Source organism: Hylaeus volcanicus, chromosome 2, assembly GCF_026283585.1.
Source record: "Hylaeus volcanicus isolate JK05 chromosome 2, UHH_iyHylVolc1.0_haploid, whole genome shotgun sequence".
Classification (NCBI taxonomy): Eukaryota; Metazoa; Arthropoda; class Insecta; order Hymenoptera; family Colletidae; genus Hylaeus; species Hylaeus volcanicus.
This window is the reverse complement of record NC_071977.1, coordinates 22,259,863-22,281,837: the sequence shown is the minus strand read 5'-3', so window position 1 is coordinate 22,281,837 and position 21,975 is coordinate 22,259,863. Positions and strand designations below refer to the sequence as shown.

The 21,975-nt window shown below is 43.8% G+C and overlaps 1 protein-coding gene across 5 annotated transcripts in view; it reads left to right on the top strand.

Annotated features, from left to right (window-relative positions):
- The window catches only part of LOC128884672 (serine/threonine-protein phosphatase 4 regulatory subunit 1-like), a 163,869-nt gene that overhangs the window by 132,530 nt on the left and 9,364 nt on the right, over positions 1 to 21,975 (top strand). For all 5 annotated transcript variants that reach the window (XM_054138185.1, XM_054138186.1, XM_054138187.1 and 2 more), the window contains 2 exons: positions 13,234 to 13,349; positions 21,302 to 21,444. In XM_054138185.1, coding sequence (XP_053994160.1) covers positions 13,234 to 13,349; positions 21,302 to 21,444 — 259 coding nt within the window. The remainder of the gene's footprint in view (positions 1 to 13,233; positions 13,350 to 21,301; positions 21,445 to 21,975) is intronic.

Sequence of the window (21,975 nt, the reverse complement as noted above, 5' to 3'; positions counted from 1 at the left end):
CCTGCTACCAGACCCTTCTTCGTCTCTGTTCCCTCGACCAGACCCACCGCTGGTGGAAGAAAGATGCTGCCTGAGAAAGGCCTCCTTCTATACGCCTCTACTGCGAAACTGGTCGCCCGCGAATCGCATGTGCGATCGACCTCATGGCCACCAGACGAGACCCAGGCAAAAGTTTCGGTTGGTATGCATCGGTACAGCCCGTTTCTGGAACGGCGATCGCCAACCAAGGAAACCAAAATCAAATCGAATTTTAAATTTTCAAGTCCACGTCCGAACTGCATCGTTCAAATTGAATGTTGTTTGGTAGTTGGAGTGTCAACCCTTTGCACTCGAGGACTTTTTTTTTCTAGTATCTACCAACAACTGCGACGAATGTTAAGCTTAGATTCACTTCGATCGCGAGATCTCTAATTTGAAATTTGAAAATCAAGTCACCTTTACTTCGTCGACAATCATTTTATTTACAGTTCCAAGAAAAATTCAAGCTAAACAAATATTATTGCTGGTTGACTTACTGTGGCAGTCGAGATAGCGGTGACCGAGAGCCAGCTTTCGAGCGCAAAGGGTTAATGCATTCCATACCTATACGCGGCATCAATCTTCGTTCATCTCCGAACTGACGCGTTTGTCGCGAATTTTCCAAAACAATTAGTACGTACGTATCCACTCCACCCGGTATATTATTCATGATTATAATTAAATTGTCTGCGCCACGTACGACGCAACCACTGTATCTCAAGCATACGATAATGGCAAAACGTAGAGGAGAATTTCTGCAGCCACTAGTGGCAGCGTCCTCTTGCCGCACAGAGTGCTCTCGGCAGTGCGCGCGCGGCAAAAGGGTTAATTCGCGAAATGCAGTTGATAACGGCGAGACAGCGATTGCCTGGTTTCTGGATGTTCCAAGACAATGTTCCTAGCTGGAATTCGCAATTGTCAGATGCGTGGATTAGGGTTAGAGCCAACGTTAGTTTGTAATACTTCAACATGCAACCCTTTCGAATTCATTATTCTTCGAGAAAAAGCACAAGTGAAACGTGTTTGATATGAAAATGCCAGGGAAATTAACTTGATCGAGATGTTTTATTTTTATTCGGACCTCTTGATTCCGAAATAAAACAAAAAATCGATGTTGAACTCGTGATGTTAGTATCATAAAAGAATACACAAGAGCAAAAAATTATTCTTAGACGATAAATTTCATTAGGCGTTATTTTTCCAAATTAGTTGAAATTGCTCTCACTGCTTATCTACAAAATGATTCATTCAGGGTATTTTCTTGCGCTAAAATAAGAAGGTAACTTCATTTTGTTATAGTTTTGACGTTAGAACATAATCGCAGATTTAAAACATTCTTCTTTTTTTTTGTGGTGTAATAAGAAAGAAAATTTGAAAAAATGAAGCTACCTCCTTATTGCAGCACACCTCTATATCAACCCTTCGAGAAATCCTCCAAAAATTTGTTCAACGAATTCCACGCTACACATTTAATTTATTTGTAACGTATTAATTCGAAAGTATTTAGCGGAGTACTCGACGGGTATAATCGATGCAGCCCAGAGTTGATGGATCGAGTCACGGCCCTGACGGCGCAGGAATTATGCCGTTTTCACGGGATGTTTGCTTTTACACGAACCGCGTTGCATCCATCTCTCCCGTGAACGCGGCCAGGACCGCTAATTGGGTTATTACATGGAACGTCCGAATCTGCCGCGCATTAGGTTTCCGCGGCGTATACGTGAGTCATGGCCGTGTGTCGCGTTAGGTGAACAGCCTGGCCAGCCAGGGTGTTTACCGTGGCGATTTTAAGCGCGTCGATGATACATTATGAGAGGTTTACGACGAACTAACGAGCCTTGAAACTGTTTTTCGGCGACTCGACCAATCGGAGGTGATTTCGAGGAAACAACCGTAATGCAATAAATTCCGTCTCGTCCCCGCGTTGGACAATATAATAATTAGGCGAAGCCAGGTGCCACGGACCGGGATCATCCGACAATCGACTAGAACAACGGCGTTTATTTTCCTTGAGCTCTCCTTGGAGAATGCGTATTTCCCCGTAGAGTGGTCTCAAAGATCGATTCCTCGACTATTGCCCCATTTATTCCCGGGTCTGGACTCCTCGTCGGGACCCCCCGAGTTAATTACTTTCAGGGTCCTTTCCTTTTTCGGAAATTGACCCTTCTTGTTGTGTGAAAGGCAAGTAGTATTACTAAAATGATCGCTGAGGAAGTGTACGTTTAGGGTGTCCTTATTTTCTGGCAACGAAACGCCCCTGGGCTAAATGTCGTCACTGCTTTATGGCACTCTTAATGGAATGCCATAAAGTCTTCAAATTCAGCGACGACTACAGTGAATAGGAAAACTAAATTATCATAACATTTCTTATTGAGAGCTTCTCTTATGGATCCTAAAACAGAACGTTTAATTTGCTCGAAGAACAGTAGTAGTCGGAATAAAAATTAAATTTAAACAGTCCAGAAAAATTCCTCTATAAGAAAGTCTTAAAGTGTACCAAACTAGGTCATCGACAACAAGCTCGAAGAAATTAAGCATTAAATAGAGCAACTCCTCGAGAATCGATAGACTAGACTTGCTTGAATTAAGTAATCGTCAAATTAAGAAATCTCGTTGTGAGGATTCAATTTTCGCGCTGGACTCGTCCCAGGCAATCGGCTCATTTATTGGCGATGATTATACGTCAGGTTTGTCCCGTTGGAGCGCAGACTGCATCGAACCAAGGGACACGAAGCACAATCGAACCTTTCCTTCTATTGTCGCCAAGTCTTCGACGCGTTGATTACGCTCCCGTTGTTTGGCGAACACTGGCCTCCAAACGTCACCGGTTCGCATCGCGCTCTAATTATGGAGAAAATCTTTAACACCGTCCCGACAACTCGTACCATTAATCCTTTCCACCGGACCGATCAAACCTCGGGACCACTTGACAGTTTAATTATAGGACAACACTCGTATCCTTGCGCTAACACGACCGCTACCTGTCGGCAGAAGAAGAAAACGAGCGCTAGTCGGAGCCCGTATTCTAACAGGTTATCACGGAGAAATATATTAATAGAAAGACCCGAGGGTATTAATTCGGTTAATATACTTCTCGAACAATCGATGTAATTTCATTTTTATAGGTTCGAGAGGGAAAGAGATCGAATTGAGTTCGAATTAATAGAATATTAGGTGGGCTCAGGCAAGCGCTTCGATTTCAAATTTTAGGCTTCTTAGGATTGGGACATCGTCAGCAAAATGAATCGTGACAGTTACATCGAAAAATTATAATTAATCGTAGTAGGTTGCTCGATCAATCGGTATCTACCTTTGTATTTCAAGGATATTCCATTGTATAATATATAGGAATGCCTAGAATCAATTTAAATTCTTATATCAGCATAATTCGCGAAATTATTTCGCTACCATTCTTCATTTAAGGTTCCCTGCAAATATCGTCGTACGTACACACGGCTTCTCGAACCAAGACTCTAAACAATGCCATTCCTAAAGTAAACTTGCCCCCCGCACGCTCTTGCCGTAAAGCCACCAAAATTACAATTGATTATTCAATCGGTCCGCGGAACATTCCGGCGTAAGAGAACAACACGCCACTATTAGCATTTAAATCGATTTCCATTTATTGCTCCCGTAGAAGCGACCATCTTTCTTTCCCCCACGGCGGATTGTAAAATGTCATAATCTCGTCGAAAATCATTACTCAACCGGGGTCCGCTGCGCGGCCTTTGTTCGAGAAGGAAATTAGCGAGGCAGGCCTCCCGTGTTTCTCGATCTTATCTATCTCCACCGTACGAGATTAAAACCGTGGAGGCTTTGTCAGGGTTGGTGCGTGCCAGGGACAGGTGTCCCAAAGACGAGCGAACCTTGGGAAAACCCATGAAGGCGGGCAACCTCCATCGAAATATTTGTCCTTGGTAATAAACGTTGGCGAAGGAGGTGCGCCACCGAGAGTTCCCTTTTGCCCTCGTCGGTCATTAACGTTCACGTGATCCCCCGTTCGCGGCTCGTCTTTCCTTTTCAGTTACCTTCCTCCCCCCCCCTCCCTCCATCCCACCCCCTTCCACCCAACAAAACGGTTCGACGCTTATTTATTGTCACCGAAGAGCACGAGACCATAAACCAATTGAACGGATACGCGCTAAGCCTCAGCCGAGCCTAAATCACCATCCCTTCGGTTCTTCGCTGTCTCGCTTCCTTTTCCACCCCCTTAGGCGAGTCTCGCCGCCCGGACGATACGCGATTGTTCGATTTCTTAGGACTTAATCGGATTTCGAAGCTCTCGTGAGGCGAGCCGGCAAAAAACCCTAAACGCTTCCACGAATGTCACCACACGGCTGATTTACGCGTCGCTTGAGCCGGACTTCATCGAGCGGAATCGGCGATCGGCTTCGGGACTCTCGAATGGAAATACACCAGAGGTTGGGGGAACTGTTCTTATCGAGATAATGGTATAATTTTCGTAGCCTGTTTAAATTTTTCAAAGTTTTTTAGAAACATGTCCCTCGAGAATGTATAGACGCGATTGGTTGACTCGATCGGACACGATTCAAATTTAACGCTAGGTTTACGATCGTTTCGATCTATTCCAAATGTTTTATAAGAAAACATCCAAATGTTTTATCAGAAACCATTTGCTGAGTTTTATCTGAATGTATAGAGAAAAATATATTAGGTTGTCCCAAAAGTTTCTTTCGCTTTATTAAGTAATATATGCACAATATTTTATGTTTTATGTTACATTACTGAATTGTGCGCGATACATTTTGCTCCATTACTGTTACAACATGAATATCTATAAAATTAGATTGTCTATTTATATAAACACGACCACATAAAATAATTGAGTGCAACTCGCGAAAGAAACTTTCGAGACAACCTAATACATCCAAATTATAGATTCAAACGTGATCGAAGAATTCCTAGAAAGTAACCACTAAAGAACAACAACCAAAAATAACCATAATCTAGTACCTAGAACCTCCATAAACCTAGTGTCAAACATCCCGTCGCTAAAATTAACGATAAATCTGATTTTTCTGTTTCGAATAAAAAAAAGCCTGCGTTAATCCTCGGCTTGGCGCCCGTAGATAACATTCGCGAACATCTTTCTGCTCGAAAAATCCCGAATAATCGCTGACGCTGCAACGATCGCAACGAGATACACCTTCGGTGATCCTCTTCGATTGCCATGGATCCCAGATATTTTCCGCGCGAAATCCTCGCGACACGCCTAAACGCGATACGGTCGCGAAACGTTTTCGGGGTCGTCGAACTGTTTGCCCGACAAATTACGGTTTTTCCGCTTTATGTCCGGCTTTTCGCGGGCACAATGCCGCGACATTAAGACGGTCGAAACGACACGCGTTCGCTCGACAGATGCTAACACGCGCCGGACAAATTTTCGCCCTTTCCCGTTTCTTTTCCCGTCATTTTTCCACGTCTGTCCACCCGTTCCGCGCATCTGACGAGGCCACGCGCACCTGGCACCAACCCTCGCTAAATTGCAACCCCCCTCTCCTCACGGATTTTCCTGTCCCTCGTGGCCTCTGTCACCCTTGGTTATTTACACATCTGGAGAAATTTTCGCGGTGACGGTATCCACTGCCATGGACAACAAATTCCTGTTTAAATATCGACAGAAAGAGAATTGCACGGTGAAATTAATTCGAAACGTCGTTGGTTTTAGGATTATAGATTTTTATTTACTGTTGAATATTTAAGGTTATCGTTGCTTATAACACTTTGGAGATAATTGAGTGTTTATTATGACGAGAATACAGTACTTTTATTTGCATATAATAAAATCAACATAAAAATAAACTAAGTATTCGGTTGCACTCTCGTACACGTGTGTTCGACATTTACGCAGTTTTACGACCGCTACCTCTTCTATTTTCGAAGTCTGTTACTCGCTTCAACTGCGCGGGAGTTTCAAAAACTTAAATCACGCATTTCTACATTTACTGAACTGTACATCCAACACTGACCATCTCCTTCGAATACCGAGGTTGAAAAGGTTAAGAACCACTGACCCGAACGCTTCCAGGAATCGAGAGCTTGCACGGCTTCTGCCTGTTGCCCATCTCCTTTTGCGGCTTCAGAGGGAAGAAGTTTTCCTAAAAGAAGTTCCGAAGCCGCTCGCTGGTCGAAACCAGAGATTGGCCAAATTTTACTTGAGCGATAAACGACGATCTAAACGCACTCGCGGTGATTTATGACGAGCCAAGTCTCTATTTCTCCATTTAGGAATATTTCTTTCTATAATGCAGTCTGTGATCTTGTAATAAGATACTTTTTATAGGACATTTGTCGTATATTCAAATTCCAAAAAGAAAATCATGAAAACATCTACCCTTACAAATTTATTTAATGTAAAGATCAACTTAGCACACGGCAGCGACTTATGACGAGTCAAGTCTCTATTTCTTCAGTTAGGAATATTTCTTTCTATAATGCAGTCTGTGATCTTGTAATAAGATACTTTTTATAGGACACTTGTTGTATATTCAAATACCAAAACGAAAATTATGAAAACATCTACCCTTACAAATTTATTTTCTTTAACACTTTCGCTGCGGACGAAAATGAGTAGCCGTTCGCTGCAATTCGTATTTTTTGAAATGAAAAATTTCTTACAAATATTCTAATATGATTATTTTGAAAAACATATATTTGTGGTAACTTATTTTATATATAATACGATTGCCGAACAAAAAGAAAGGAAAACCGAAAAATAACAAAAACAACCATATATTTTCAGTTGGACGCACATGTGCGTCATCCGCAGCGAAAGTGTTAAATATCAACTTAACTCATACACAGAGACATTAATGCAGAAACGTAAGCGCGAGTAACGCGATAAAGCTTCGCACGTATCTATAGATCCGAAATCGTTATCCGGTTAAGTATTTCGCCCACCCATGGTCTCGTAAACGCAGCATCGCCATTCATTACCATGACTATGGGGAATTTTCGCGTGGAGCATTTCAGCCCCTGCGGGCATCCCCGTCGCTGTTTATCTCCTCATTCTTCCTTGCAGCCGATTCGTTAGCGCGTTTGTCCTCCAGCTGAAACAATGGTGTTCGGTCGAGGAGAAAGCGCGGAACAATCGTACGCGTCGCGAGAGGGAAGAAACCGTGGCGTTGGGCGAAAGGGGAGGGAAACGCAAAATGGGGTGAGCCTAAACAAATCCACGGGGGTTGAAGAACCGTGTGAAGACGAGCACCGAGGGAAAGTCCCGTACGTGGAAACTGGTATCTAGCCCGGGAACCCTTGCGCAGCCTTTCAATCGTCGTTCCCCTCGACAGGCCCTGAAGGGGGCCCCTTCTAGGCCCCATGGGAATCTAGCCCCGTTGAATTCGCTCCTTGGCTCCTTGAGAAAAATTCTAGTCACCTCGAGACGATGAATGTTTGCAAAAGAGGGTGGGAAGCGCAGTTGATTCGATTTTCAGAGCATAGATGCATGATACAGACATTTCTTTTTTTTAACGAGTGTTTCGTGTAAAAATAAAATTAAATAAAAATATCGATGATTGAATACAACCTCGGTCGGTGTTTAAGGAGGATCGATGAAGATGTTATATGAACATAATATTTAAATCGATAACAAATTACCAGAAATTGGTAGAGACAGCATAGAAAATTTACAATATTCAATTTAAATGTATACTACTAGCCTCCTCTTTTGGAGGGTTTCGACATGTGACTACTACACAGAGATTTCTCCAAAATTCTGTCCACCTCGATCTCGTAATTTGTATTCATTTAAAAATTGCACAAGTGTACACGTTGAACTTAAAATCCGCGTGCAGCTATCGTATTCTTTCGGACGGTCGTCCTCGGTTTCCCAAAGAAAAACGTAACATCGAGCCCCGTCCGCCGAACACCCAGCAATTTTTCATAGTCGTTCGAAGCGACGATTGTCAAAAAAATATGTCGATAATTGGGACACTTCCCTCGTCGTGTTTTTCAGCTGGTCACCCCCGGAATAATGGCGCGGTAGCTGACGGGCATCGATTGCGTCGCGTTCAATGTTGACTTTTATCCCTAGCCCGAGGGCGATACGCGATTTTTCCCAGCTTTTTTCGCGATTTTTGGAAAAGCCTCCTCTTCCTCCCTTCGTCGACGCGTGAACTCGATGCTCGCGTCGTCATCGCGCGCGGATGAATGTGGGTCGTTCGTGTCAGAGACGAGGTCGAGACGAGCCTTTGTCGTTCAGTGCCGGCTTGCTTCTTGAGATAACAGCTGGCTTCCGGTGGTTAGAAAGCGCAGTCAACTTGTGCCCCTAGCGCGGTAAATTTTGTCGAACAATGGACTCCGCTCGAACGCCTGCCGCGTTTATTCGACAAACGCGCATTTGTCTTCGTTTATCCCTTTCGTTTTTCGCCGGTGTGCTCGCGCGAGCATTCCAATATCGCGATTACGACCCTACCGAACTCTGACGCTTGGCGTAACGTTAATCACGGGTGAATTGCTCGACGAGGAATTGCAATTCGATGCATTTTGGAATAATCAGATTCGGAAAGTTGTTTAGCGATAGTGTTCTTCGTACTCTCGAGTTAACTTTACGGGTTTCCATATACAATTGATCATAAATATCGTACAGTATATCTACTTATAGACTCACAGATTAAAGCCTCTAGATTTAGGAGGACTCTTTAAGCAAGTGCTCGTCTAATTACCTCGATTCGAATGAACTCTAGCCAGAGAGTTTCAATGTTTGAAACTTTTAAATTTCTCTACGTATCGTCTCCTCGAAGTAAATTACCAAAGTGCGTAACCAACGTCATAGATCGTCAGGTGTTTAAAATTTTCATAATTCACGGTAGAGACTTTTCGAGTTGAATTTTGCCACTCAACCACGTGCCATGTCTGCCATTCAGGCGCAGTTTTACGCTTTTAGGGCGACAACTCGAAGATATTTCGTCAACCATACCCACTTTCGTCGCTTTTTTTTCCTTCCTGACGCGGTATTACCGCGAAACGACCGGCAAATCCACTTTTCTTCGCTGAACGGGATACGAGGTACGCGCACGCGACTAGAATACAACATAACCCAGAAGAGTCTGCACGCGACGTTGAAGCTACAATATATCTTGTTCTGGTCTTGTGTTCTCTGCACGCTCGTAAACAGAGGCTGGGCTACAGTGATCATGATTTTTGCTCCTCGAGCATGGGGGAATACCAAATATCTTCTTTAACCATCGCGAATCGGGGGATCCTCAAAAGTTTTAGAATATAATAGAATTTTTGTTGAAATATAACAGGTGAACGAAGTTTTTTGTTTAATATATAACTTTATCGATATAATGAGAAACAATGATGTTCATGCCTGATGGACATTGTAAAATGAATAAGGAAAGAAAGAATCGTTAAAAGGATCAGCAAGAATACACTCAATATATTTAAATAAAATAGAATTTTATTGGATCGAATTTTACATTATTCGTCGTTTGGAATATTTCTCTGCTAAGAATTTAGCCCACTCGTCCATGCGAATCATCCAACAATCGAATGGGCTAATGAAATTTCGAGAACCGGAACCATACCGCGCGTTAGGCGATCGCGTAAAGCGCGACGTTATTGTCGAAATAACGGACCAGCCGCGTTAATGGAGCTCCGGCTTTAATATCGATAATGAGAACGGGGCCAACCGACGATTTTTACGCGGCTCGATCTCTATCCGATTAATTAGCGGGTCGTTTGAAATTGCAAACGCGCTGGAACCATTCCAAGGGATACGTTTCGTCGATTATTTCCGTAGAAAATAATAATTCCCCGAGTTTTAACGGCCAGCTTCTCTTATTTTTCTAATTTCATGTTGGAAGAGATGACCGCGAAGATCCTTTCGATATAATTTCATTCGCGTCCATACCTCTTGCACCTCGACTCGAGAGGTTCATGGCGTGGTCGATGAAACCCGTGAAACACGTGGGGAATTAAAGTTTTCCTAATGTTGTTGGAATCGTCGAGGAAATACAAGATAGAAGCCGGGGATGTGGAAACTTTTTTTCGAAAATCTTTTTGTACGTAGTTTGCGAATATTTCGTAGAGCTGTCAATCTTCGTCTCTTGAATATTCAACGAGTTGGTGAATTATGAATGTTTATAACTTTGACGTTCTTACTATAATTATTCAGTAATAAGAACTACACGAGGTTCAATTTGTTCTTAACGATCAATTCATCCATCGTTGTTCTATCGCTTTTCTAATAGCTCAGAATACTCATCAAAATAATACTCATCAAAATGTCTTAATACATCGAGACACAGATTTCCCTCGCGTAAAAAATGTCATTTTCACCTTTCGAGATTATCATCCCAAATCTACTTAAACAAAACATAAAATATACAATCCCCTCGATCGGCCCACGGAAGTCCAAACCGCGCAGAAAGCTCCGCCAGAAGTTTCCTCCACGGCGTCATAAAGATGGCGCCAAATCGCGGTTAGTTCATCGCAACATTCCTCCCTCCGCAAATCGACTTTACCCTAAAATCGAAACCGCCGCCCGCCGGTCACGAAACCGTCGTCTTCGCTATCGATCTTAGTAGCCATCCTGAAGCACGAACATGCGCAGCGACGCGAAGTCACCGCAGCTGGTGCTTCAATTTTGGGCCGGAGGGCGTACGCGCGGGGGGTCCTGGGGCGCGTTACGCTCGCCTTTCCTCGATCGCCGCGAGGATCGCGAGAAGTTAGACGTATGGATTGGTCCAACGGGACCAATCCTGGGATCGCCTAATTCCCTGGGACGTTGCCCGCGAGAAGGTATAGCAACGGGGGAGCGCAGCAGCAGCAGTCCTCGTGGTCGGTGTCGTCGTTGTCGGCGGCGGCCATGTTTGCGCCGACACGGTAGGCGTTCACGGGCGGTACCATCCCTCTGCCCGTTCTCCAACGACTTTGGAGAACGGCCTCCCCCCTCCTCTGGTTGTCTAGTAAACTTCTGGTGGGGCACCGCAAACGATCTTCCGTTGGTGCCGGTTCTACCTCCCACCACGCGACCGCCTCTCCTCTGCCAGCTCCCCCCACCACCTGGCCGTCTCGTGCGTCTCACTCGTGCGCCCAGCGTCCCTGTTCAGTCGTCTCTTGACCGCCAGCCGCTCGACATCTCCCTCGCTCCCGTGCCAGACCCGTCTCCCCGCGTCTTGTCCATCCGCTCACGCACCACAGCGATGGAGAGGGGGAGCTTGCCACCGCCACAGCCCAACGCATCGGGTAGGGGGAAGTCTTCGCGAGGAGGAATCGAACACTTCGCGGTGTCTTCTCGCGTTCCTTCCTTCTTCGTCTTCACGTTGTTCTTTTCTCCTTACCCACCCATCGATTTTCGTTTTCTTCGTTTCCGCTCACTCCCCGCCGTTTTTTCTACGCCACCCTCTCCCCTACGCTCGCGCTCTGGCGTGGTCGTTTCGAACTGCATTATCCGTCGTTGCATTTCGCGTTCGCTGTTTTCGATTTTCCGCGGAGACGTAGGAGGGCGGCGTGCTGGGGGGGGGGGGGGGGGGCAGGAGGACGATGCCTCGGTTCCCTCGACGCCGCGATATATGCCGCCTCGATGGCCGACTGACAACCACTGACGCCCGCTCCCTTTCAGCCTTCCGCGGCGTGTCCTGATTGGCCCCCGCGGTCTCGATCGTTAAGATTCGACAAAGTTCGCCGCTGCGATCTTCTTCTCGCCCCCCTCCTTCTCTAGGGTTGCCATCCCCGAGATCCCAAGAAAAGGAGAAGACACCATTTCGCGGGAATTACGCGCCATCTTGACCGCCTACGAGCTAACAGTCTTCACGAATTTTTGGTAGCACACGTGCGCTAGTGATTGCGCACATTTTTTTTCACCCCTGCGGGAGATACAGGTTGAACTTTGGAAAGTAAGCTTCTTTGGGATACCTGTGGTTGCTACTAAGGCCGAACGCACACGGGCGCAACCGATTTGAAATTAGTGTTGCAAACCGTTTGCGCTCTTTGTTTTACCTAGATCCACGGTCGCATACAACTAGTTTCAGAGTGGTTTGAAACTGATCAGTTGCACCCGTGCGCGATTGGCCTAAGGGGAGAAAATTGCGTTGTTTTTAATAGCGTAGCCCATCGTGTTTAGGAATCGATGACTTTTATTTTGCGTCAACCTCCGATATAAAATTAATTATTGGTATTTTATAGAACAAAAACAAGGATACGTTGTATTACGACCTCAAGAAAATTACCCAATATGAAACTAAATTAATTAATAATGTTTTATACAGAAAATAAACAGAGGTACATTGTATCACCTGTACATTGTATCCTCAAGAAGAGTGCCCTGGCGCCCTTAAAATTGTATGCTCCGCAACCCTGCCCCCTGGGGGGCGGAAGTTGGAGGAAAATCGGCGAGGAAACCGTCCGCGGGACGAAGAAGTTCTCGAGGGGTGCAAATCTTTGGAATTTCGGAGGGGTCGCGCGAACCAATTCCGAGTGGTTCGCTGCTTGTTAAAAAGTTTCCAAGCCCGACTTCGTCCAGCTCGCCGTTAATTATCGTCCCCGTTGGAGGTATTTGCATTCGCGGTGATTCTGTCGAGAAAATGTAATTTTCCTTGGGTAAACCTCCCCATCGACCTCCCAGCCTCCATCTTCGTTCCACGTTTTACATTCTTTTTTTCGGGGGGTAAAGCGTCTTTGGGGTAATATCGCGCGGGCTCAGCCGTGGATTTATTCAGCGCGAGACTCACGAGAAAGAAGGTTGCTCGTAAATTCGCCAAGGGATGAGCGAAATTCTCGCGTGGGTGAAAAATGTCGAATGGCGAAATATAAACAAGCTCTCGTCATTCGATCGTTTAGTAAAATAGGCAGAATTATGTAGGGCTGAATTATGGAGTCGAACCAATAAATAACTTAGGTCGAAGATAGTTTTGGCGCTGTTGTATCATGCAAGGGGTAGTTTCCTCGCCAAATCAATCACTTTTATGACTCTGTGTTAGGAAAACTTTGTATTACGATGATATTGAAGCACACGTGTTGTAGGACATGTGCTACTAGTCAGGGTTCAAGTCATCGATCTTTCACTTTCATGATTGTTTAAAGACTATGCCTTCTTAAAAGTTGGAGAAACTATTTTTCTTACTTCATGTTACTGTACTTTATTTTACTGGTAAACTGTGGACTTTGCCTAGAAGCTGCTTTAATTAGATACATTTTCAAATTGCGAACTGCATCGTCTAACTTGTTTCCTTCTATTGTTTGTTGCAGACAGAAAATTGGGAGGATTCTTCTGGTGGAGATGTTTCGCACTGCCGTTAACAATGGAACAAAGATCAACGTCAACGAGATCATGCAGTCGCTGGAACGGATCGTCAAGGATCCTGGTAAGTTACTCATTCGTACATTGTACGTTTTATTAAGTAACATATTTAACCTTCCAAAAAGGAATCACGAAAAGTATCCAATATTTACAAGTGCGATGAAGAGTCTAAAACTTTAACCCCCTTATCGTTAAATTCGAAAATAACCTACACTTATGCTAGAAAAAATGCACCACGTAACTTTGAGCATCGTAACGTACGCACTGTATCGTCCTCGCTTATTGCAAGTCCCTTGCTTAATTTATTTGTTGCTTTTTTTACGCGTGATCTGAAAGGATTGGAAATACTTCTGAGCCAAATCCTTCTTACACCGTTCACGCATGATTGTTTGCTGTGATTTTGTATTAATCATGCCTCCATCGCTTTGCATCGCTTTGCTTCTTTCGTTCAACTTTGGCTATTCGCTAAGCATACCCGTGCACCAACCATCCCTTGAAAACGATTTTAAACGGCAACGATTTAACGTCGCTCGCGTTGCTGCACAAGCTTCTCTGAACCTTTTTCGAGGGATTGTTTCGAGAGATAAAATTGTACGAAGCTACGCGTTATCGCTGGCAGCTGGTTGCACCAGCTGTCGATCTATCCAGTATCGAACGAAGGAGCATTTTAATCGTTGGAAATTGACGGCTATTCCATCGTTTAATATTCGATGATAAAGCTTCTGATCGCACAATACGAGAATTTCGCTACTTTCTTTGGCAACGAGATAACAGATTTGCACGTTGCCAGGAGAATTGGAAAACTACCTTTTTGCACCTTATTTAAACTCTCAGCACTATCAGTTTTGGCGTCGAAGGTATTTTGGTTGAGACCTTTCGCTGCACAATGATTATCTTTATAGCTTACCGTATTTTTCAGTCACTCTTCATTTTTTATCGATTTAATCGTGAATGTTTTCCTAGCATGTTACGTTAAAAGTGAGAAGACATAAATGCAAACACAAATTCCAAATTAATTTCATCCTGATTATGAATCGCTTTCGTTAATTTATTTTGCATGCTTTTCACTCTATCTTTTTATTTAACTCGACAGAGTTCAACTAGAAGAGTTGGATTTAAAATCAAATTCCACAGAAGTTACCCCTTCATTAAATATTGATCTCAGCCAAAATTTGTAGCATATCTCCCGAATAACGTCCGAAACGTTTTAAACGTTTCAAACCAACCCCCCGAGAAATTGCACAATTAACTCTCCTTATCCAGAGGGTGATGCATCGTTTTCCGTGTTGCAATATACTTTGTAAATTCAGCGGAACTGCGACGAGAAAAAATTGTCCTACGTGACGCGTCTCGACGCAAACACACCCTCGAATAGATGCTGGCAGCCAGCGTTCCGTCCTCCAGAAAATTCCTTTTTAGGCAGTTCGCCATTTGTTTTTCCGGTCGTTCGGGCCTGTTTCCCCGAACCAAAAGGCAACCCACGACAAACGTTGGACGGGAGACGTTTTAAAAATAGGTCGACTTGAGAGAAGACAGAACGTCCTCGTGTTACGGGGGTGTGGGAGGAAGGGGGTTTAAATGATGAAGCCAGTCGGGGTCGCGGTGGAGGCTGTTGCTCTACGAGGTGACGACAAGATTGTCGCCGCTTCCGGTGCAGCACGTGCCCCACCGGAAGTCACTCGTGGTTTCCGTGTATGTCCCTGGAGTATTTATACGAGCACGCGTAACACGGTTTACTTTTTCGTTCTCTCCACTTTGGGGGGAATTGAAAATAAAAGCCTCGCCAGGGAGGAAGTTGGGGAATAGTTATCAAAATATAATAAATCTTTATTTCACTTTGGTGGCTCGAAGCATCGCGATAGTTGCGTTCATTTTATTAAATTGCAGCTTGGTTTGCGTTTAGTTGCGCATAAAAAAAGGGCGCTTGGAAAGAAGAAAATCAATTCCCCAACTTCTTTGAAATCCTCTCCTTAACACGTTGACTGTCACACTGATTCTCATGGAAATGTCTACGGGACTAAGATTTCGTCCCGAGACAATTAGAAATTATAGAATCTAACGTTTGTCGTGTTACTTATCTTTTAATTCTCATCAAAATTTACGAATTCTATCCAGATTTGTTTTCATCGATATTTGGTCTTTCAAATTATTTATTAAATGTTCTTTAGTGAAAATCTCCGTCACCCATATGTTGGCGACGTGACGTTCAACGTGTTAATGCAGCAAAAATTGGCTACTCGGTATTTTTTTTAAATTCCGACAAAAACTCCCTTTAATCCTCCACAAGGTGTATCCCTCTCAAGTATCTCTCCTCGACCCTGAGGTGGTCCACAGGACCCATGGAACAAGTCAGGAAAATTCCGTCGTTGAATTGTCCACGATTCGTGGAAAAGCACAGATCCGTCGACGCTTCGTTAAGGACCGCCGCGTATTCTGCCGAAAAACAAAACGCCAGGGCTCGATGAACGCGTGACTCGTTTGAAAAATCGATGGGCCCCTTCGCGGAAGTCGAGGAGAATCGACGTTGGCGGCAAAATTTTCGGCCAGCCGTTTCACGGAATCGAGAGAAGGACCGTGGTGTCTCAAAGGTCGTCCGCAAAGTTTCGTCGATGGGTATCTACGTGAAAACGTCGCCTTAACCTGTGGCGATCGGTTAGAATCTTTGGAAAAAGCGTCGACTGCAGGCCTGGCAGGCGACCCTTCCGCGAAAAACGTTTTCCTTTTACCTGGCCCGTTTCGGGGAAACGTTGGAAAACGACGCGCCACTGCGTCTTCATCCCACTAATGGCTCCTTTCTTTTCGGAAGCCTTCGAAATACTTCGAGACCTCGGCGAATTTTGGCTCTGCTCGCCCCCCCGTGAAACGACGTCGTGCCCCTTTATTCCGCGGTCTCCATGCGCGGCGACAAAAGGGAAATCGTACAAATTGCAAATGAATTGTAAATCGCCCATCGATCAAGAGACGGGCGATTATTTGGGGGGAGGTGGGCCAAGATGGTCGAAGTTTGGAATTTTTACGGAGGGTACAGTTCGAAATCGAAGCCGAAATACTCGATGGGTAGTATTTGGACGTCATTAAAGGTAATATAAAAAATTTCATTGCGTGTTTCGTGAATGGTGCCCTTCGTAGATGGTATTAGGGAAATGTTCCCTATCTACAGGGGTGATTCGCAAGTATATTTTAAATGGAAAAAAATTCTTGAACCTTTTAAAAGATTTGCGGCCCATAAGTGCATATCCTCGTACTAAAATAGACTCAGATACTCAGGTTAATGTCCATGTAAAAATAAAATTAAAATACAGGTCTGAATATATCGAAGTGGTTGAAAACAAATAACGTCCCTTAAAAGGTGGAAAGGTTGTAGACCAAAATTGCACATATGTAATTCAATAAATATATCTAAGAAACATTCAAACGTGTTTTTGAATGTTTCTTATAAATTGGCACGAACTTTCTGGACAACCTAATATATGCAACAAAATTGCTGCAAACATGATTCATCTTAGCCCCCCCCCCCCTCTTCTTGTCTTTAAATTTCTCGGTTTACAATGAAAGTACACCGTCGAAAGTCACTAATTCAAATTACAATTACGCGATTTTCCCTCGTTCTTCCTCTTTCTCCGAGCCTCTGAAAATCCTTCCTGCACATGGCATGGAAAAGTCAGTAGGGGGAGAGGAAAGCGACGCAACTGGCGTCCTATCCGTTGAAAGGGGGGGGAGAAGGGCGCGTGTTCCAGCGATCCCTTCGACTATCAGAGAAAGCGACGCATCCAAAAATACGTGAACGCGTGTGTCGCGTGCCCCCGAGTCCTGAATCTCTTCGACCCCTCCCTCTTCGTGGTCGTCCCTTTGGTTTCGATCGCCCTACGGAAAAACACCGATGGCGGCACGTGTTACGGGGCAAGATGTTTCCGTGGATCCCGCCCTATAAATAGCGACGTTCCTTGGATCGTCGAGGATTGCGCCTTCTAGGACTCTTTTCTTCTTCGTCTCCGTCTTTGGGAGCTCTTTCAAGGGTACCTATCTCGTGAAAAGGAGAAGTAATCTTTTTAGATTCATTTGTAAGAGTATTAATCCTTTTCACTCGAGAGGTGACTCTCAGTCATCATTAGGTTTCACGGAGCAAATCTACAATACTCAAAGTTTTTAGGTTCAATTTCTTTGGAGCTCGCGAGGTAAAAGTGACCTTATTCTAAGACCTTAGAACTCATAGCAATAGAATGTTAAGAAACATCTCGAGTTGCTGGTAGATACCAGAAAAAAAGGCCTCGAGTGCAAAGGGTTAAACATGGTAGAGCAATAAGTCTTGACTGGATCTGGATATGAGCATGTAAAACAAATTTATATTATATATTCTATTGGAGATGATCCTCTTTATAAGTGCGGATAGTGATCCTATGGATGGTGGTGGTCAGAAAGTGGAGTCCTCATCTGCAGGGGACTGACTAAAATCTACTCTGACCTTGTATACGTATCACTAGATCCTATATTCATTACGAGATTATATATTAACCCTTTGGACTCGAGGCCTCTTTTTCTGGTATCTGTCAGCAACTCGAGATGCTTTCTTAGCATTCTATTGTCACGAATGCTAAGCTTGCATCGACTTTAAAAATGAGATCTCTAATTTGAGATTTGAAAATCAGGTCACCTTTGCTTCAACGATTATTATTTTATTGGCACTTCGAGTTCCAAAGAAACTAAACCTAAAGGAAACCTACTGGTGACTGACCCTGCAAATGGTTAAAACATCCTACGTATTTGTAAGAACATATTCTATTACGTAAACATCTAAAATACGTCTTCTGCGCACGAAGCTGATAAAAGTACGTCTCTATACAAATTCATCGCGTTGCTCGTTACATTTCAAGTTCGTAATCTCAAGACCACGGTTTACTCAAGGTTTAATATTTAATCTCAAGGTATGCTCCGAGTTCTGTACAAAATGGTGCACGCCAATGACTCTTCCCCCCTCCTCCCCACCCAGTTTCAGAACGAGGTTTCGTTGAATCGTATTCGGTGGAATTTTGCTGGAGACACGGAGAAAGAGCGAGAGAATCCCAGAGAAAATAATCGGCGACGCTTAATCCTGAAGGAGCGCAGCGGGATATTTTTGGCGGGATGTTGGCTGGGACAGAAGGCGCGCAAGGATGTAGTAGGCGGAGAAGAAGATAAGACCCCGTGCGTGATTAATGGACGGGGGCTGCGGCATGGGAAGGGGGGGGGGGGGGGGCGACAGAGAAAACGAACCGCTCGTTGGGCTCGATTTCTTTGCGCCATGCCGCATTGTTGGCTCAAAAAGTATACGATTAGCGTGTGAAATAAACTTTGAACTCGTCGTTAAGTTTTTGAATCTTGCATATAAAGGAGGGAAGGTGACTTAGGTGGCTCCGAAAGGTGGCTTAGGATTTTGTGTTCTAGTCAAACAGAAATTAAATAAATTTCTTTCTTTTTTTAATCTTAAACGAAGATGCACAAGATTACAATTAAACGATATCGTTGTTTAGACGACTGGCCAATCGAACCTCTGCAACACGAAGCATTAACGAAATACACAATTCTTATAGGTATTTCAAAGACTTGGAATATGTTCAGCTCTATGCATACACGTTTGAATTCGAAAAGGGGACCACTCTGATGAAGTCCTGCGGATGTTTCCATCTTTGAAAGTCCATAATGTCCATACTGACAACATTATTAAGAAAACAAAATCCGAAACTCCCCCTTCTCTCTATATTTAGAAACTGTAAGCAACGACCAAGACGAGAATGATGAAATATCCTGTAAAATCCTCGTTTTTCCAACGAAAATAAAAATAGCAAGGAATCTCCTAACTCGGAATGTCCGCTTAGGGCATGTGCGCGGTTAGGGTGGCGGTGGTAGGGGGAAGAAGGGCCACGGGGGTGATTACGGAGGGAGGTTGTGGAAGTTCCTGGCGAAACGGGTGGTTTGGAGGGAAAAGCACAGGCACGTGCTCGGATCGTGGGCCTGTAGCGCGCGAAAACACCCGAAAAGGGACGAACCTCTCTCTCTCTCTCTCCGACGTTTGGGCCCAACAGGAGTGGAGTATTACCCTGCCCCCACTCCCAGCTGCTAGGAAAATGCGTTTCCCGCGACAAATCGACGGCGCTCAGTCGCACCCACGCTCTCCGCTGGTAACGTGCTCCTTTCGCTCGGTATCCTTGAGGACTCTGCCGGGAAAATATCCTTCCCGCGCTTCTAAATTGTGTGTACAGTGTATCCTCGACACGATTGGCTCCCGCGGGTGTCTTGTTGAAGTTTGAACGCGAATTTAAGTGCTGGAATCCATCTGGACCTAATCGTCTTCAGAGATGGGCTGAATTTTTATTAATTTTTTTTTCTTTTTTTTTTTTATTGTTTGGGCTAAGATAGAATTCAAATTTTATCTAGACAGGCGATAAGTCTAGTTAAATGGTGAGATATTATTTCTAAAGCAACTCCATATATATATATATATATATAAAACGCCATAATTTAATTTTAAATTGTTCTCCAACGAGTAAAAAGTGATTCCAGGACATTTTCGCCTAGATATTGCCCATCTCTGATCTCTGTAGAAATCAGTGTTCCCCAGCTCACGGTTTCCCGCGCTATTTCATTGCTCCGCGCGAGTCAGACGGCGTCGAAACGCGAATCCGCGGAATATACTCTTCGCGCGATGACAATCGAACTGGAATTTGAATTCGTGACGGAAGTTATCCGGTCCAGGTTGATGACTGTGTCGTCGCCCGATGCTGTCGATGAAGGAATCATCATTGCTGTAGCCGACGATGGTGGTTGATCGCAGCACTACTGGTATGGAGAATTTAATAATAAGTACGAGCGATACATACTGTATCACTGACGTTAATTTTCTGTCGCGTTAAACAATATCAAAGATCATTTAAAATTAGCCTAGTAAAAGTTCATTTAAGATTGTATTAATTTGATATCGACAAATTGAAAGTGTTCAAGTCCAAGTTAGCTGCGCTTATGAAACAATTTACAAGTGCTCCTTTTATTTTCGTATTCATATTTATAAGAGCCGTGGAGGAAATGGTTATGTTTCAAACCGTTTGGCGAGGATCGCGTTGCACCTGTTCGGTTAAGCAGGCCGATGGGTTGTTTCGCTAATGACCAACGGGAAATTCTCGTTCTTTATGGACGTCGAGGCCCGACCGTGGTTGAAAGGTGCGAGTTTTCCTAATCAGCAGGGGCGTCAGCTTGCGACGCCCTTTTTCATTCAGGTATTTCCACGGGAACCGGCGGTCAAGAATAAAACGGCCAAGGTCGAGAAAACCTCGGCAGAAACCTCTCCCTCCCCCTCCACCTCGTCCCTGTTTTCCTCGCTTTCGACCAGTGGTGCTTAAGCTCACCTAAGCTCACAACAAAATTTAGAGAAGAATCTGCGATATCCTATTCGTGAATAATCTAATCGTGTATTTTAGTAGTCCTCGATGACTTTATTCGATATTTCAACGCTTTGATTTGGATTTATAATACGTAATTAAAATCGAAAAATTAGGAAGCTGAGGATGTAAGGATGTATACACACATATTCGACTAAACAGTTCAATCTTTGTATACCTATTTATCGCGTAAAATCTTTACTCTTCCGTCTAATCAATCTAATCAATCCTAATTTTGATTTTCTATACGAGAAATAACTGATAGACCGGTGTTCATTTTTTATTTGTCACGTGGCTATTCTAGAATCTTCTACATAAGAATTTAGCACGGTTAAGAATCGCTGCTTTCGTCGCACGATTAGGCTGACCGACGAGCGTCGATCGTGAGTTGCAAAGGAATGATCGGATTCCTCCTAGAAGGGACCGTTTTCACCTCGTGGGTAGACTTAACCGATTCCCGATGGCAGGAATCCTCGTTACGCGAAATAACGTTGGAACCGTAAACCAACCGATGCAAATTTCCAACGATCATTTCGCCTGTATGGTTAAATCTAATTTATGCTTCGATCTTAATTTTGTCTGACGAACGATGTCCTTTTGATTGCAGACATCCAAGTTCGGTCGGACCTGGTGGAGCAACTTTCACAAGTGGCGATCATCTGCCAAGAAGCTCCACACCTCTTCGGGGACATTCTTCACGAACATCTCCTGGACATGATAATAAAATACTTGCAGGACGTGGATAATCAGGTGAATTTTCAATACTTTAGACCTATAAGAACCCCAGCCAGAGATCGCAGAAAAGCTCTAGTTTCTTGCTTTCTCGTTTCATCCTGCAAACGCACCCTTTCCAATAACAGCAAAGTTGCTGATGATTAGACTGCGGATCTTTATGCAAAATAAAATCTTGGCGAAAGTGTCTACAAAAATTGAACCTAAATCGGAATTTATTTTACTCTGCAAATATTGTAACATGAACTTTACTTTTAATCTTTTTTTATATTCTTGCATATTATTTGTATGAGTTTACAGTTATGAGTTCGCAGAATAATAAAATTATATTATGCGAACTCACGATGCGCGCGCATTTTGGAACATCTAATTATTATATTTCATATTTAGTGTTATATATTTCTTAACAATGTGCGTTTACTATCATTATTATTATTATATTATCTATGTTTACATGTAAGAATAATGGTAATCGCAATAATAATAATAACTCATTATTAAGCTGCGGATCTCTATGGAAAATAAAATCTTCGCGAAAGTTCCTACAAA